This window comes from Procambarus clarkii, chromosome 29, assembly GCF_040958095.1.
Source record: "Procambarus clarkii isolate CNS0578487 chromosome 29, FALCON_Pclarkii_2.0, whole genome shotgun sequence".
In the NCBI taxonomy this organism is placed as follows: Eukaryota; Metazoa; Arthropoda; class Malacostraca; order Decapoda; family Cambaridae; genus Procambarus; species Procambarus clarkii.
The window spans coordinates 21,493,109-21,510,285 of record NC_091178.1 but is presented as its reverse complement, the minus strand read 5'-3'; the positions used below and the strand labels follow the sequence as shown (position 1 = coordinate 21,510,285).

The 17,177-nt window shown below is 39.4% G+C and overlaps 1 protein-coding gene across 1 annotated transcript in view; it reads left to right on the top strand.

Moving 5' to 3' along the window:
• The window catches only part of LOC123751855 (putative neural-cadherin 2), a 157,245-nt gene that overhangs the window by 125,713 nt on the left and 14,355 nt on the right, over positions 1-17,177 (top strand). The window contains exon 13 of the mRNA XM_069333074.1: positions 22-122. Within this exon, the coding sequence (XP_069189175.1) occupies positions 22-122 (101 nt within the window). The remainder of the gene's footprint in view (positions 1-21; positions 123-17,177) is intronic.

Genomic DNA, 17,177 nt, shown 5'->3' with positions numbered 1-17,177 from the left:
TGGTGTGTGTTGTTCCAGCAGCTGGTGGACCTGGGCGGCGGCGTCCTCGGCCAGGGCAGTTACCCCGGGTGTCCTGCTGCAGACTGCCTCTCCAGTGGCCTCTACTGTGGCCTCCACGGCAGGTCAGTCCTCTATGTGTACATATCAAAGAGAGAGAGGGAGGAAATGGTAAACTATAATATATGCTAGCATCTATAAACTTTTCCTTGTCTCCCTGCTCCTCTATTTATTTTTAAACTAGGACTAGGGTTCATAACGGCTGTAAAATGACTTACCCAGTAAAACTGCAAGCAAAAGCCTGCTCCTAGAGACTCATTTATTTAATGAGTGTACTCTGAACAAGGATAAGGGTCTCTCTCTCTCTCTCTCTCTCTCTCTCTCTCTCTCTCTCTCTCTCTCTCTCTCTCTCTCTCTCTCTCTCTCTCTCTCTCTCTCTCTCTCTCTCTCTCTCTCTCTCACTCTCTCTCTCTCTCTCTATCTATCTATCTATCTATCTATCTATCTATCTATCTATCTATCTATCTATCTCTCTCTCCTACGTAAACAATCATTACAAATAAATTTCATTATATTAATAGTAATGACAAAATAATGATAATAACAATAATAATGCGAAAATTATTTGAAGCAAAGCGGGATTTACCCACCGACCTAGTAGACACCAGCCGTGCGCCATACCCCTATGCCAAGACGTCCTAAAAGCTATTCAGCCTGGGACCCTACTGAGTCCATCAGGAATTCTGGAGACACCGATCTGGTGCCCAAGCAGTTCTCATGAATAGTCCGCATGAGCTCTGGCGTGGGGTAAAGGCTTACTGAGCTAACACTACATGCAATTTTGCACACTAGTCGCTACTATTTATATACCTGCCAATGAGGTCTCGTTATTTGTTTACCTGCCCATGGGGTCCCGTTATTTGTTTACTTGCCAATGTGTCCTTGCTCTCATGCTCCTGCCCTTGAGTCCTTCCTATTTGTATACCTGCCCATGATGCTTTGTGCTCTTTGTGACGCGGCCAGTGGGTATGCTGGGCTATTTTTTTACTAATCGTGTTATTCATTTATTGCACCAGAAAAATCGCAAGACACTGAGATACGCTTTAAATACAGTGTGATGTGTGTCCGTGTGAGAACTGTATGCCTGGTACCGGGAGTTAGAGAGCTGATGTCTCAGCGAGCTATTGAACTGGGAGAAAGGTGAATTGAATTGTACTAAATGAACGGTAATTGCTTATATCTCGAGTGTTAATCGAGTGTTAATGGTAATCAAATCGAATATAAAATGGTAATCAATTAGAATTATGATGGTGAAAAAAATCGTACAATTTAACGAGACTCTATGGTCATTCACCGCCAGATTTAACGGACATCTGAAAATCATCAATGCAGTTAAAAATCTTCTATTTGCTTGAAGTGGGCTAGAGAGAGTAATCCATATACAAGAGAAGTTACATGAAATTTCGAACAATGTGGATTTGTTCTGGAAATGATAGTGAATAGACTGGGTCTTTGTGTCGAAAATAAAAAATTTTATGAGTGAATTATCAAAAGGGGAAAGTTCTTAATATACCAGCTGGATATATACATATATATACATATATATATATATATATATATATATATATATATATATATATATATATATATATATATATATATATTTATATATATATATATATATATATATATATATATATATATATATATATATATATATATATACATATATATATATATATATATATATATATATATATATATATATATATATATATATATATATATATATACATATATGTCGTACCTAGTAGCCAGAACGCACTTCACAGTCTACTATGCACGGCCCGATTTGCCTAATAAGCCAAGTTTTCCTGAATTAATATATTTTCTCAATTTTTTTTTCTTATGAAATGATAAAGTTACCCATTTCATGATGTATGAGGTCAATTTTTTTTTATTGGAGTTAAAATTAACGTAGATATATGACTGAACCTAACCAACCCTACCTAACCTAACCTAACCTATCTTTATAGGTTAGATTAGGTTAGGTAGCCGAAAAAGGTTAGGTTAGGTTAGGTAGTCGAAAAAACATTAATTCATGAAAACTTGGCTTATTAGGCAAATCGGGCCTTGCATAGTAGGCTGAGAAGTGCGTTCTGGCTACTAGGTACGACATATATATATTTATAAATATATATATATATATATATATATATATATATTTATAAATATATACATATAAATAAATATATATATATATATATATATATATATATATATATATATATATATATATATATATATATGTATATATATATATATATATATATATATATATATATATATATATATATATATATATATATATATATATATATATATATATATATTATTAAATAAGACCGAAAAAGTAAGATTAATAATTCTAACACGAATTTTCTCGATCTTTCTTACGTTTCTTTTCACTGTTGATGGTAATTCAAAAATCAATTTTCCAAAATTCATTTTTATTTCTAGTCTGACGCGACACTTGAGCGCGTTTCGTAAAACTTATTACATTTTCAAAGACTTTAGTTTACACACACACTCACAACTTTAACTGAATAGAGCTTAAACATCTTCGAGTTTTTTATACCTACATTTGGGTGAAGTGACATGTTACAATAGTTTTGGATGAGGTGAAAATAAACTTTTAACACAAGACAGAATACGAAACAATGTAATACAAACAGGTATTAAAGGTAGGTAACTGCTGTAGCCTATTTTTATTGGCCCATATTTCTTGATGCTTCTATATTGGAGCGGAGTCTTGAAGTGGGTAGAATATAGTTGTGCATTAATTGGCTGTTGATTGCTGGTGTTGACTTCTTGGTGTGTAGTGCCTCGCAGACGTCAAGCCGCCTGCTATCGCTGTATCTATCGATGATTTCTGTGTTGTTTGCTAAGATTTCTCTGGTGATGGTTTGGTTGTGGGAAGAGACTATATGTTCCTTAATGGAGCCCTGTTGCTTATGCATCGTTAAATGCCTGGAAAGAGATGTTGTTGTCTTGCCTATATACTGAGTTTTTTTGGCTTACAGTCCCCAAGAGGGCATTTGAAGGTATAGACGACGTTGGTCTCTTTTAAAGCATTCTGTTTTGTGTCTGGAGAGTTTCTCACGAGTAGGCTGGTCGTTTTTTTGGTTTTATAGTAAATTGTCAGTTGTATCTTCTGATTTTTGTCTGTTGGGATAACGTTTCTACTAACAATATCTTTCAGGACCCTTTCCTCCGTTTTATGGGCTGTGGAAAAGAAGTTCCTGTAAAATAGTCTAATAGGGGGTATAGGTGTTGTGTGGTTGTGGGTTGGTTGAGTTAGTTGTCTCTTCAAGAAGAGACAACTAACACAACACCTATACCCCCTATTAGACTATTTTGTGTTAAAAGTTTATTTTTACCTCATCCAAAATTATTGTTACATGTCACTTCACCCAAATGTAGGTATAACAAACTCGAAGATGTTTAAGCTCTATTCAGTTAAAGTTGTGAGTGTGTGTGTAAACTAAAGTCTTTGAAAATGTAATAAGTTTTACGAAACGCTCTCAAGTGTCGCGTCAGACTAGAAATAAAAATAAATTTTGGAGAATTGATTTTTGAATTACCACCAACAGTGAAAAGAAATGTACGAAAGATCGAGAAAATTCGTGTTAGAATTGTTAATCTTACTTTTTCGGTCATATTTAATAATATATGTCTACAGGAAAGACTGCTACCAAAATATACTAATATATATATATATATATATATATATATATATATATATATATATATATATATATATATATATATATATATATATATATATATATATATAGTTATATATATATATATATATATAGTTATATATATATATATATGTCGTACCTAGTAGCCAGAACTCACTTTTTGGCCTACTATTCAAGGCCCGATTTGCCTAATAAGCCAAGTTTTCCTGAATTAATATATTTTTTCTAATTTTTTTCTTATGAAATGATAAAGCTACCCATTTCATTATGTATGAGGTCAACTTTTTTTATTAGAGTTAAAATTAACGTAGATATATGACCGAACCTATCCAACCCTACCTAACCTAACCTAACCTATCTTTATAGGTTAGGTTTGGTTAGGTAGCCGAAAAAGTTAGGTTAGGTTAGGTTAGGTAGGTTAGGTAGTCGAAAAACAATTAATTCATGAAAACTTGGCTTATTAGGCAAATCGGGCCTTGAATAGTAGGCCAAAAAGTGAGTTCTGGCTACTAAGTACGACATATATATATATATATATATATATATATATATATATATATATATATATATATATATATATATATATATATATATATATATAACTTTAGAACACTTTCCCACCTGGAGACTCGAACCCTAGCCAGCACAGAAGCCTTCCAGCAACTGGCATAACAGGTACGCCTTAACCCGCTCCACCACCCGCTCAGACCCTTAAAAGAGATGGTAATTTCGGAGTATTTAAATACCCCAAAGATCAACACCTCCCAAGAGCACCAGAGCAAGTGAGGGGTCATTTATACGTTAATTTCATCTAGTCCCTGTTAATATGGGAAGACACAGTGTCTCTGCTTAAGGCACAACTCTCCTAAACACGAGAGTTAAGTATACAACTTTAGAACACTTTCCCACCAGGAGACTCGAACCCTAGCCAGCACAGAAGCCTTCCAGCAACTGGCATAACAGGTACGCCTTAACCCGCTCCACCACCCGCTCAGACCCTTAAAAGAGATGGTAATTTCGGAGTATTTAAATACCCCAAAGATCAACACCTCCCAAGAGCACCAGAGCAAGTGAGGGGTCATTTATACATTAATTTCATCAAGTCCCTGTTAATATGGGAAGACACAGTGTCTCTGCTTAAGGCACAACTCTCCTAAACACGAGAGTTAAGTATACAACTTAAGAACATTTTCCCACCAGGAGACTCGAACCCTAGCCAGCACAGAAGCCTTCCAGCAACTGGCATAACAGGTACGCCTTAACCCGCTCAGACCCTTAAAAGAGATGGTAATTTCGGAGTATTTAAATACCCCAAAGATCAACACCTCCCAAGAGCACCAGAGCAAGTGAGGGGTCATTTATACGTTAATTTCATCAAGTCCCTGTTAATATGGGAAGACACAGTGTCTCTGCTTAAGACACAACTCTCCTAAACACGAGAGTTAAGTATACAACTTTAGAACACTTTCCCACCAGGAGACTCGAACCCTAGCCAGCACAGAAGCCTTCCAGCAACTGGCATAACAGGTATGCCTTAACCCGCCTTGAGTGTTTAGGAGAGTTGTGCCTTAAGCAGAGACACTGTGTCTTCCCATATTAACAGGGACTTGATGAAAGTAACGTATAAATGACCCCTCACTTGCTCTGGTGCTCTTGGGAGGTGTTGATCTTTGGGGTATTTAAATACTCCAAAATTACCATCTCTTTTAAGGGTCTGAGCGGGTGGTGGAGCTGGTTAAGGCGTACCTGTTATGCCAGTTGCTGGAAGGCTTCTGTGCTGGCTAGGGTTCGAGTCTCCTGGTGGGAAAGTGTTCTAAAGTTGTATACTTAACTCTCGTGTTTAGGAGAGTTGTGCCATATATATATATATATTGTGACGGTAACGCGTTGGTGTTTGGCTGTTCAAAAGCTAGGGGTATGGCCTCGTCACATATAGAAAAAAAAATAGAAATTCTGGAACTTCGTCTGTGGTAAGGTAAGGAGAAGGCACACAAAACACAAGTAAATTTTAACAATGAAATTTTAATTACGTTAAAGAAAGCAAAACATGAATAAAATGGACATACAAATTTGTATAATAAAATCAATCAAAATAATAAGAATAATCAAATGGCAAAATGAAAAGTTACGTTAAGACAAGTGAGCAAATAACAAGTGTATGGCAAACAAAGTAAATAGGTGCAGGAATATTGGCTTCAAGCTATCACTTCTCTTAGTACACGTAAGCCTAGGGCTTAGTCTACCAATGAGACGTGTTAACTTGTCGAAAGCACGGGATATTCTGAGGACTGAGGTCGTGGCGGCCCCAGACATCAAGTAGTATGGTGGGTGGAGTGCAGTTGCAGCTGGACCCGCAGCCAATCAGTGAGGAGCAGGCGACAAGACAGGTAGTTTGGTGGTTCGAGGTGGAGCAGGTGTTCCTGGCTGCATACGTTTTGCTCTCTGGCAAACCTTGGAGATGTTGTTGTTGTTGTTGGATATTTCTTCAATATTAGTTTTATATAGATGTATGTATCGACGAACTTTGGAGGGAAGAGCAGGCTCAATCTCTTGAAGGAGATTATCGTCACAACTCTCCCCCGAAGCCTGCGGTTCTGGAAGAAGTACGTCGTTATGTAGTGGAGTAATAGATGGAGTCGCTTCTACTTCATAAACTCTGGAGAGGGCATCGGCTATGGTGTTGTCAGAACCCTTGATATAGCGGATCTCCAGGTTGAAATCTTGTAAATACAAAGCCCATCGTAGAAGACGCTGGTTAGTGAATTGGGCTTGATGTAGGAAGCGGAGAGGGTTGTGGTCTGAGAAGATGGTTGTAGACCTGGCGCCTTGTAGGTACGGAGCGAAGTGTTGGAGGTTCAGGACGATGGATAGTAGCTCATTTTCAATAGTGCTGTAGTTCCTCTGGTGTGGTTTCAATTTGTAGCTGTAGTAGCTGACAGGTAGAACCTCCTCGCCTCGTTGTTGCATCAGGACACCACCAACGCCGGTACCACTGGCGTCGACATGAAGGACGAAAGGCTTGGTGATATCTGGTGAGGCGAGAATGGGATTAGAACAGAGGAGGAATTTGAGTTGTTCGAAAGCAACGGTTTGCTGCATGGTCCAATTATACCGTTGCTTGGGACTGGTTAATAGAATTAGAGGTGTGGCGACTGTACTGAAATTCCTCACAAACCTACGGTAGTAGGAGGCAAGACCAAGGAAGCGCAGGAGCTGCTTCCTGGTGGTAGGCTGTGGATACTGTTGGATGGCTTGAGTGTGTGAGTTTAACGGAGCTAGGCTGGCTCTCCCAATAACATGACCCAGATAACGCACTTTACCTTTCGCGAAGGTGGACTTGCCCAGGTTGATGGTGAGGCCGGCTGTCAGGAGCTTGGAGAACAGACGTCGCAGCTGGAGCAGATGTTCACTCCAGGTGTTGGATGCTACGACGATATCGTCCAGGTAGGCGTATGTGTTATCCAAACCCTGGATGACACGGTTGACAGCTCTCTGAAAGGTGGCCGGGGCATTACATAGTCCGAAAGGAAGGCGTTCATATCTGAAAAGTCCAAAAGGAGTGATGAAGGCAGATATCTCTTTAGCGCGCTCCGTTAGACACACTTGATAGTACCCCTTAAGCAAGTCCACTTGGGACAAGTACTGGGCACTACCAATGGCGTCAAGGATGTCATCTATCCTAGGCAAGGGGGTAAGCATTCTTGACAGTTACGTTGAGTTTTCGTTAGTCAGTACATAACCGCACCTTACCTTGGGGTTTGGGCACCAAGATACAAGGTGAGGCCCAGGGGGACTCACAAGGTGTAGCCAGTCCATGATCCAAGAGGTACTGCACCTCAGCACGCATGACTTCCTTCTTGCTCGGGCTGATTCGGTAGAAGGGTTGACGAATCGGCCGGGTGTCGGGGAGCAGTTGGATGTCGTGCTGGGTAACATTACACTCTTGGGGGTCATCTCAGAACAACTCCTGATGCTCTCTGAAGATCTTGACAAGAGGTGCACTAGGATTATCCTGAAAGTATTTGGGAAGATCATTAAGGATTTCGGAATTAGAAAGCGCTGACTCCTTGTCAGTGCTTTCGGGAGGAGAAGCTGGGAAGGTCTCACTGTGGATGTAGGGTTCTGTGAAGGTGGAATAATTAATTAGGACAGTGGGAGGAGTACCATTATATTGCTTCAGGAGGTTGACGTGGCACAGCTGGGTCTTCCGCCGCCTATCTGGAGTCTCTATAACGTAGTTGTTGTTATTTCTGCACTCTTTGACGCGGTAGGGTCCTGAAAACCTGTTTTGTAAAGGTGAACCTGGGATAGGGAAGTATGCTACAATGAAGTCTCCTGGCTTAAATTTTCTTACTTTGCTGGTCTGGTCGTAATGAGTCATCATCCTCTCCTGGGCTTTCAATAGATTATCATGCGCAAAGCGGTGGACTCTCTCTAGAATGTGTTGAAGGTTTTGAAGAAACTGGGGCACATTCTGATGCTCACTGAAGGTGGCATCTCGGAGAGAGTCTTTGAAAGCCTTAAGGGGAGTACGGCACTTACGGCCGTAGAGCATCTCATAAGGAGATACTCCTAGGGACTCATTGGGAAGACTTCTGTAAATACACATTATAAGGTCGATTTGCTTATCCCAATCCTTAGAGGTTTCACTACAAAACTTTTTCAAGAGTGCTTTGATAGTCTGATGACTACGTTCAAAAGAACCCTGTGAAGCAGGATGATAGGGCTGGACAATACCTGTTTGATGTTGAACTCCTCCAGTGTCCTTTTGAAGAGATCACTGGTGAAGTTGGTACCACAGTCGCTCTGAATCTCCCTGGGAAATCCGTATTGAGTGAAGATCTTCAATAGATGTTTTACAACCGTAGCAGCCGTGATGTTCTTCACTGAAACTGCTATGGGAAATCTGGTGGTAGGACACAGGATGGTTAGGATGTAGGCGTTACCTGAACTGGTCCGAGGTAAAGGACCAACACAGTCTATTATGAGCCTGTGGAAAGGTTCCGCAGGCACCTGTATGGGAATCAGTGGTGCTCTGGGAATGGAGATGTTCGGTTTGCCTGCCATCTGACATGTATGACACTGTTTTACGTACTGTTTGACGTTATTTACCATACCTGGCCAGTAGTAGTCTTGACGAATTCCATGGTAAGTCTTGTTGAAGCCGTAGTGGGAGAGTGCTCCGTGGGCCAGGTGTAGAATAGTGGGCCGCAGGCTGGTAGGAATCACAAGTTGTTCGATGTTGGCCCAATCGTCCTCCTCCTTCAGTTTACTGGGTCTATATCTGCGGTAGAGCAAGTCGTTCTCTAGGAAGAACCCAGGAATACTGTCGGGTTGAGTCTCAGCCTGGAAAAACAATGGTGTTAAAGTAAGATCTTCCCTCTGCAACTTACGGAACTCCAACTTGGTCAGATTCGGGGGTAGTTTCTGAGGGTCTTGAGGGACAGCGGTAGCAGTAGAGTCAGCTGGCTGTGGACGTGCGGCTTGTGCACGGGTGGTCACGAGAACCGGAGGAGAAACTTCATCACTCTCTTGAACCTCTGCTGGAACATACGCTAGAATAGGATTAATTGGCACAGAGTTACACACCTGGGGTTTGTCCATGACGATCAGGTTGGTCGGTTGCAGGTCTTCTGCCAAGTCGTTGCCTAGGAGAAGTTGCACTCCAGGCATGGGAAAAGGCTTTTCCCTGACGGCGACTTTGACTTCTCCGTTCACGTAGGGACAATCCAGGTGGACTCTGGCGAGAGGGTATGGAGTGGTAGCAGTGAGGTCAGTGATGAAGACAGTTTCTCCGGTGTAGACGATGTTGGGCACAGCCGACTTCAAGATGATCGATTGAAGAGCCGCTGTGTCCCTCAAGATCTTCAATTTGAAACGTCCCTCCGGATTTGAACCGTTGGCAGAGACAGTTCCAGTATACAGGTGGTTACTGAAAAGAGAAAGATCATTAACATTAACACCAACATTCATCACAGGCTTACCGGACTTAGGAGGAGTTGGTTTGGGTTTCTGTGGGTCAGTGGTTCCCTTGTATTGAGACTTACCACACTTGTCTATGGTATGTCCATAGAGTCTACAATACTTGCAGTACAATTGCGAGCCAGCTTGATCGGTGCTCACTTTCTCGTAACTGTACCACGACTTCGTACTGGAGGATGGTTCGGGTGTCAGCCGGTGGATGAGGCTGTAAGTGTCAGCCGACTTAGCACACTTCAGGTAGTCGGTTTCTTCTTTATCTGCTAAGTAGAGACGGACAGGAGGCGGCACACGCCTCAAGAATTCTTCAACTAGCATCAGGTTGACGAGTTCTGTAAAAGTAGAGACATGTGCTGCTTCCAGCAATTTCATGAAATACCTCCGTTTTGTGTTAGCAAACTCGAGGAAGGTAGTGGTACTTGCCTTCAGGTGGTCACGGAATTTCCTTCGATAACTTTCTGTAGAGAGGAGGTAGGCGTCCAACACTGCTTGTTTCAGAGTCTGGATGTCATTCTCAGACGCCAAAGTACTGAGTGTGACTGCAGCTCTACCTGTAAGATGGACTCTGAGAAGTGTGGCCCATTGGTCGACAGGCCAACTGAGTTGATTAGCAAGGGTTTCAAAGGTGGTGAAAAACACATCAACTTCTGCTTCTACAAAGGATGGCATTAACTTACTTGCATGTGATATATTAAAACTGACGGGAAGATTGGCAGTAGCTTGCTGGCGTTGAGTGAAGTGTGAAGTTTCCAACGCGAATTCTCGTTGACGACACTCTAGAGCCAGAGTCGCTTGTTGCTTGTCATGTTCTCGTTGCATCTCCAACTCGTGTTGTTTGGTTTCAAGCTGTACTCGTTCCCGCTCACGGAGCATTGCAAACTCACGTTCCTTGAGGGCGATTTCACGTTCTTGATCTTCTTTCCTCAAGGCAGCTTCACGTTCTTGTTCTTCCCTTCTTATGGCAGCTGCTTCTCTTTGCTGCTCACGTTCAATCTTGGCCAGCTCTAGTTTGAGTTTCATCGTAGCCAAATCAGTTTTATCTGCAATATAGTAAGTTTCATGAGTTTCAGAGTCTATCTTACCTTGCTCTAAGTAGTGATCCAGCAACAAGTTGTGTAGGTCATTTTTGTTGGCTTGGTAGGGAACTTCTAGTTGATACTCATGTGCAAGAGTTTGTAATTCAGTCCTCTTGGCACGACTTAAAGTCCCTATTTCACCTGCTGGATTTGCACGGAAAGCTTGGAGACGAAACATGGTGAAATTAGCAAATAAATATTCACGAATATACAGTTATAGTGAATGTCAGAAACAGGTCAACGTGGCAACTGGTACCTATCCTGTGGTATCTTTAACAATTAAAGTTAAGTACAAGATGTTAAATGATTAATTTAAATCAAGGGCGCAGGAAATCTTGTACCCGGTACTCATGTAAGAGGATAAGGGCAAGAAAGTCCTACTAACAAATGAAACAGTTTCGAAAACAAATGAAACAGTTAATTGCCTCAAAAGTAAAATTGGTAGTCCAAGGATGTAGGCATACCTTGCCGAGTCTCTATAGGACATGAAGCAAGTTTTTCCTACCGAAATTAATATGATACTTACAGAATTAGCAAACTTTTGTGCTCTGAAAAAGTAAGCTAATTCCCTACCGTTGTATGTATCATCATCTCTGACTGACGTGTAGGGGTGCGAGGTGTCAACTGGTGACGAGAACTGCTGCTGAGGCCCCAATTCAGCAACTAAAGTTCGAGCTAGAGGAACTATGGCCCTCTTTGTCCTCCTACTGTCAGATTGCAGAAGATTAGGTGCACTTGACCTGGGGCAGACCACAGTACCAGGGTACCAATATGATGATCTGTCAAAAATGAGAAATATCCAAGGGACAAAGATGGTAAACACGAGTAATAACACGGAGGGAGAGATGACCAATTAAGAGTATGACTGAGGCCTACAGTCACCACGTAATCCAAAGTTATCTACCTCACCATATGCTACTCTCGTAATGCACAATACACCGCACCAAATAAAAAATGAAATTGAATATGAAAAATAGTAAAAGCTACGTTAACAAAGTTAAATACGCTTACCATAAATTACTACTTGGCACCAGTACCTGAGTGAAGCTCCCGGACAGGCCCCCATATAATATGTGGCGGTAACGCGTTGGTGTTCCGCTGTTCAAAAGCTAGGGGTATGGCCTCGTCACATATAGAAAAAAAAATAGAAATTCTGGAACTTCGTCTGTGGTAAGGTAAGGAGAAGGCACACAAAACACAAGTAAATTTTAACAATGAAATTTTAATTACGTTAAAGAAAGCAAAACATGAATAAAATGGACATACAAATTTGTATAATAAAATCAATCAAAATAATAAGAATAATCAAATGGCAAAATGAAAAGTTACGTTAAGACAAGTGAGCAAATAACAAGTGTATGGCAAACAAAGTAAATAGGTGCAGGAATATTGGCTTCAAGCTATCACTTCTCTTAGTACACGTAAGCCTGGGGCTTAGTCTACCAACGAGACGTGTTAACTTGTCGAAAGCACGGGATATTCTGAGGACTGAGGTCGTGGCGGCCCCAGACATCAAGTAGTATGGTGGGTGGAGTGCAGTTGCAGCTGGACCCGCAGCCAATCAGCGAGGAGCAGGCGACAAGACAGGTAGTTTGGTGGTTCGAGGTGGAGCAGGTGTTCCTGGCTGCATACGTTTTGCTCTCTGGCAAACCTTGGAGATGTTGTTGTCGTTGTTGGATATTTCTTCCATATTAGTTTTATATAGATGTATGTATCGACGAACTTTGGAGGGAAGAGCAGGCTCAATCTCTTGAAGGAGATTATCGTCACAATATATATATATATATATATATATATATATATATATATATATATATATATATATATATATATATATCTTCGTGACTTAAGATTTATATATATATATATATATATATATATATATATATATATATATATATATATATATATATATATATATATATATACAACTTTAGAACACTTTCCCACCAGGAGACTCGAACCCTAGCCAGCACAGAAGCCTTCCAGCAACTGGCATAACAGGTACGCCTTAACCCGCTCCACCACCCGCTCAGACCCTTAAAAGAGATGGTAATTTCGGAGTATTTAAATACACCAAAGATCACCACCTCCCAAGAGCACTAGAGCAAGTGAGGGGTCATTTTAGACGTTAATTTCATCTAGTCCCTGTTAATATGGGAAGACACAGTGTCTATGCTTAAGGCACAACTCTCCTAAACACGAGAGTGAAGTATACAATATATATATATATATATATATATATATATATATATATATATATATATATATATATATATATATATATATATATATATACATATATATATATATATATATATATATATATATATATATATATATATATATATATATATATTATTAAATATGACCGAAAAAGTAAGATTAATAATTCTAACAGGAATTTTCTCAATCTTTCGTACATTACGCTTCACTGTTGGAGGTAAATCAAAAATCAATTCTCCAAAATTCATTTTTATTTCCAGTCTGACGCGACACGGGCGCGTTTCGTAAAACTTATTACATTTTCAAAGACTTTAGTTCACAAATACACAACTGAATAGAACTTACGTATCTCCGATTTTATATCTACATTTGAGTGAGGTGGATGGGGTGATGTGGCATTAACACAAGACAGAACAAAGTGTGGTATTAATAGGGTATTAATTTCATCAACACAAGACAGAACAAGAGTATTAATAGGGTATTAATTTCATCAACACAAGACAGAACACGAAGCAATGGATATTGAATAGAAGTGTTTGTAGAAAGCCTATTGGTCCATATTTCTTGATGCTTCTATATTGGAGCGGAGTCTTGAGGTGGGTAGAATATTGTTGTGCAATAATTGGCTGTTGATTGCTGGTGTTGACTTCTTGATGTGTAGTGCCTCGCAAACGTCAAGCCGCCTGCTATCGCTGTATCTATCGATGATTTCTGTGTTGTTTACTAGGATTTCTCTGGCGATGGTTTGGTTGTGGGAAGAGATTATATGTTCCTTAATGGAGCCCTGTTGCTTATGCATCGTTAAACGCCTAGAAAGAGATGTTGTTGTCTTGCCTATATACTGGGTTTTTTGGAGCTTACAGTCCCCAAGTGGGCATTTGAAGGCATAGACGACGTTAGTCTCTTTTGAAGCATTCTGTTTTGTGTCTGGAGAGTTTCTCATGAGTAGGCTGGCCGTTTTTCTGGTTTTATAGTAAATCGTCAGTTGTATCCTCTGATTTTTGTCTGTAGGGATAACGTTTCTATTACCAATATCTTTCAGGACCCTTTCCTCCGTTTTATGAGCTGTGGAAAAGAAGTTCCTGTAAAATAGTCTAATAGGGGGTATAGGTGTTGTGTTAGTTGTCTCTTCAGAGGTTGCATGGCTTTTCACTTTCCTTCTTATGATGTCTTCGACGAAACCATTGGAGAAGCCGTTATTGACTAGGACCTGCCTTACCCTTCAGAGTTCTTCGTCGACTTGCTTCCATTCTGAGCTGTGGCTGAGAGCACGGTCGACATATGCATTAACAACACTCCTCTTGTACCTGTCTGGGCAGTCGCTGTTGGCATTTAGGCACATTCCTATGTTTCTTTCCTTAGTGTAGACTGCAGTGTGGAAACCTCCGCCCTTTTCCATGACTGTTACATCTAGAAAGGGCAGCTTCCCATCCTTTTCCATCTCGTAAGTGAAACGCAGCACGGAACTCTGCTCAAATGCCTCCTTCAGCTCCTGCAGATGTCTGACATCAGGTACCTAGGTGTCCCCTAGGTGTCCTGTTTGCAAACTTCTACATGGGTACCATCGAGCAAAAAGTCTTAGTCGACATGAACTTGAAACCGGCCATATACTGCAGGTATGTTGACAACATTTTTACACAGGTACCTGATGTCAGGTACAACTCCAATAAAAAAAAATTGACCTCATACATAATGAAATTGGTAGCTTTATCATTTCATAAGAAAAAAATTAGAGAAAATATATTAATTCAGGAAAACTTGGCTTATTAGGCAAATCGGGCCTTGCATAGTAGGCCAAAAAGTGAGTTCTGGCTACTAGGTACAACACACACATATATATATATATATATATATATATATATATATATATATATATATATATATATATATATATATATATATATATATATATATATATATATATATATATATATATATATATGTCGTACCTAATAGCCAGAACGCACTTATCGGCCTACTATGCAAGGCCCGATTTGCCTAATAGGCCAAGTTTTCCTGAATTAATATATTTTCTCTAATTTTTTTCTTATGAAATGATAAATCTAACCATTTCATTATGTATGAGGTCAATTTTTTTTTATTGGAGTTTAAATTAACGTAGATATATGACCAAACCTAACCAACCCTACCTAACCTAACCTAACCTATCTTTATAAGTTAGGTTAGGTTAGGTAGCGGAAAAAGTTAGGTTAGGTTAGGTTAGGTAGGTTAGGTAGTCGAAAAACAATTAATTCATGAAAACTTGGCTTATTAGGCAAATTGGGCCTTGCATAGTAGGCTGAGAAGTGAGTTCTGGCTACTAGGTACGACATATATATATATATATATATATATATATATATATATATATATATATATATATATATATATCTATATCTATATATATATATATATATATATATATATATATATATATATATATATATATATATATATATGTCGTACCTAGTAGCCAGAACTCACTTCTCAGCCTACTATGCAAGGCCCGATTTGCCTAATAAGCCAAGTTTTCATGAAATAATTGTTTTTCGACTACCTAACCTACCTAACCTAACCTAACCTAACTTTTTCGGCTACCTAACCCAACCTAACCAATAGAGATCGGTTAGGTTAGGTTAGGTAGGGTTGGTTAGGTTCGGTCATATATCTACGTTAATTTTAACTCCAATAAAATAAAATTGACCTCATACATAATGAAATGGGTAGCTTTACCATTTCATAAGAAAAAAATTAGAGAAAATATATTAATTCAGGAAAACTTGGCTTATTAGTCAAATCGGGCCATGCATAGTAGGCTGAGAAGTGCGTTCTGGCTACTAGGTACGACACACACATATATATATATATATAACTGAAAACTCACACCCCAGAAGTGACTCGAACCCATACTCCCACAACTGGTATGTACAGGGACGCCTTAATCCGCTTGACCATCACGACCGGACATAAGGAAGTGATAGCCGAGGCTATATGAACCACTTCCCCGCCGGCACTCGGATGGTAATCTTGGGCATAGCATTTTATCAAATCACCTCATTCTTTGGGGCACACGTGAGGAACACAAATGCAAATTGCTTTTGCATTTGTGTTCCTCACGTGTGCCCCAAAGAATGAGGTGATTTGATAAAATGCTATGCCCAAGATTACCATCCGAGTGCCGGCGGGGAAGTGGTTCATATAGCCTCGGCTATCACTTCCTTATGTCCGGTCGTGATGGTCAAGCGGATTAAGGCGTCCCTGTACATACCAGTTGTGGGAGTATGGGTTCGAGTCACTTCTGGGGTGTGAGTTTTCAGTTGTATATAGTCCTGGGGACCATTCAGGCTTGTTTGCATATATATATATATATATATATATATATATATATATATATATATATATATATATAAATATATATATATATATATATATATATATATATATATATATAAATATATATATATTTATATATATATATATATATATATATATATATATATATATAAGAAGAACCCGTCCTCTTAAAAATAACGTCACTTTTCGCTCGTATGCGCGCTTTGGCCAAAAGTGGACGTAATTTGAAATGAAATCGACTCACAAAAGTGATGTACTGTCCCGTTTTCTGTTTGAGTCCTCCGGCTTACTCGGTAAGGTTAGGAGAGGAAACTTTTAATTGACGTTTTTCATAACGTTTTGATTTTTATGAGAATTTTCTGCCCACCTAACCTACCAGAGGACCCTTAACTTATTGTTATTGAAAAAAAATTATTTTCATTTTTTTTCATTTACAAATTACGTGCACTTTCGGCCATACGGGTAAACGGCCAAAAGCGACGTTATTTTTAAGGGGACAGGATGATATGGAAGGCCTTTGGACATTATTACTCCCAGATCTTTTAAAAAGTTTTGTTTGTTCTATAGAGCGATTTTCCTTAGTTTTGTGTTTAGTTTCTTTTTCTTCGTTTTCTTAGATCAGGAGCTGGAACCCATTTTCCTAAAACATCATAATTTTTTGTGGGCCATTGAAAGATTTGATTTACTTGCGTTTAGAGGTTTGCTGTTTTTTCTTTATTTGTCTACTCTCATAAAAATCCTTGTCATCTGCGAAGGATGATACAGTACTGTTGTTAGT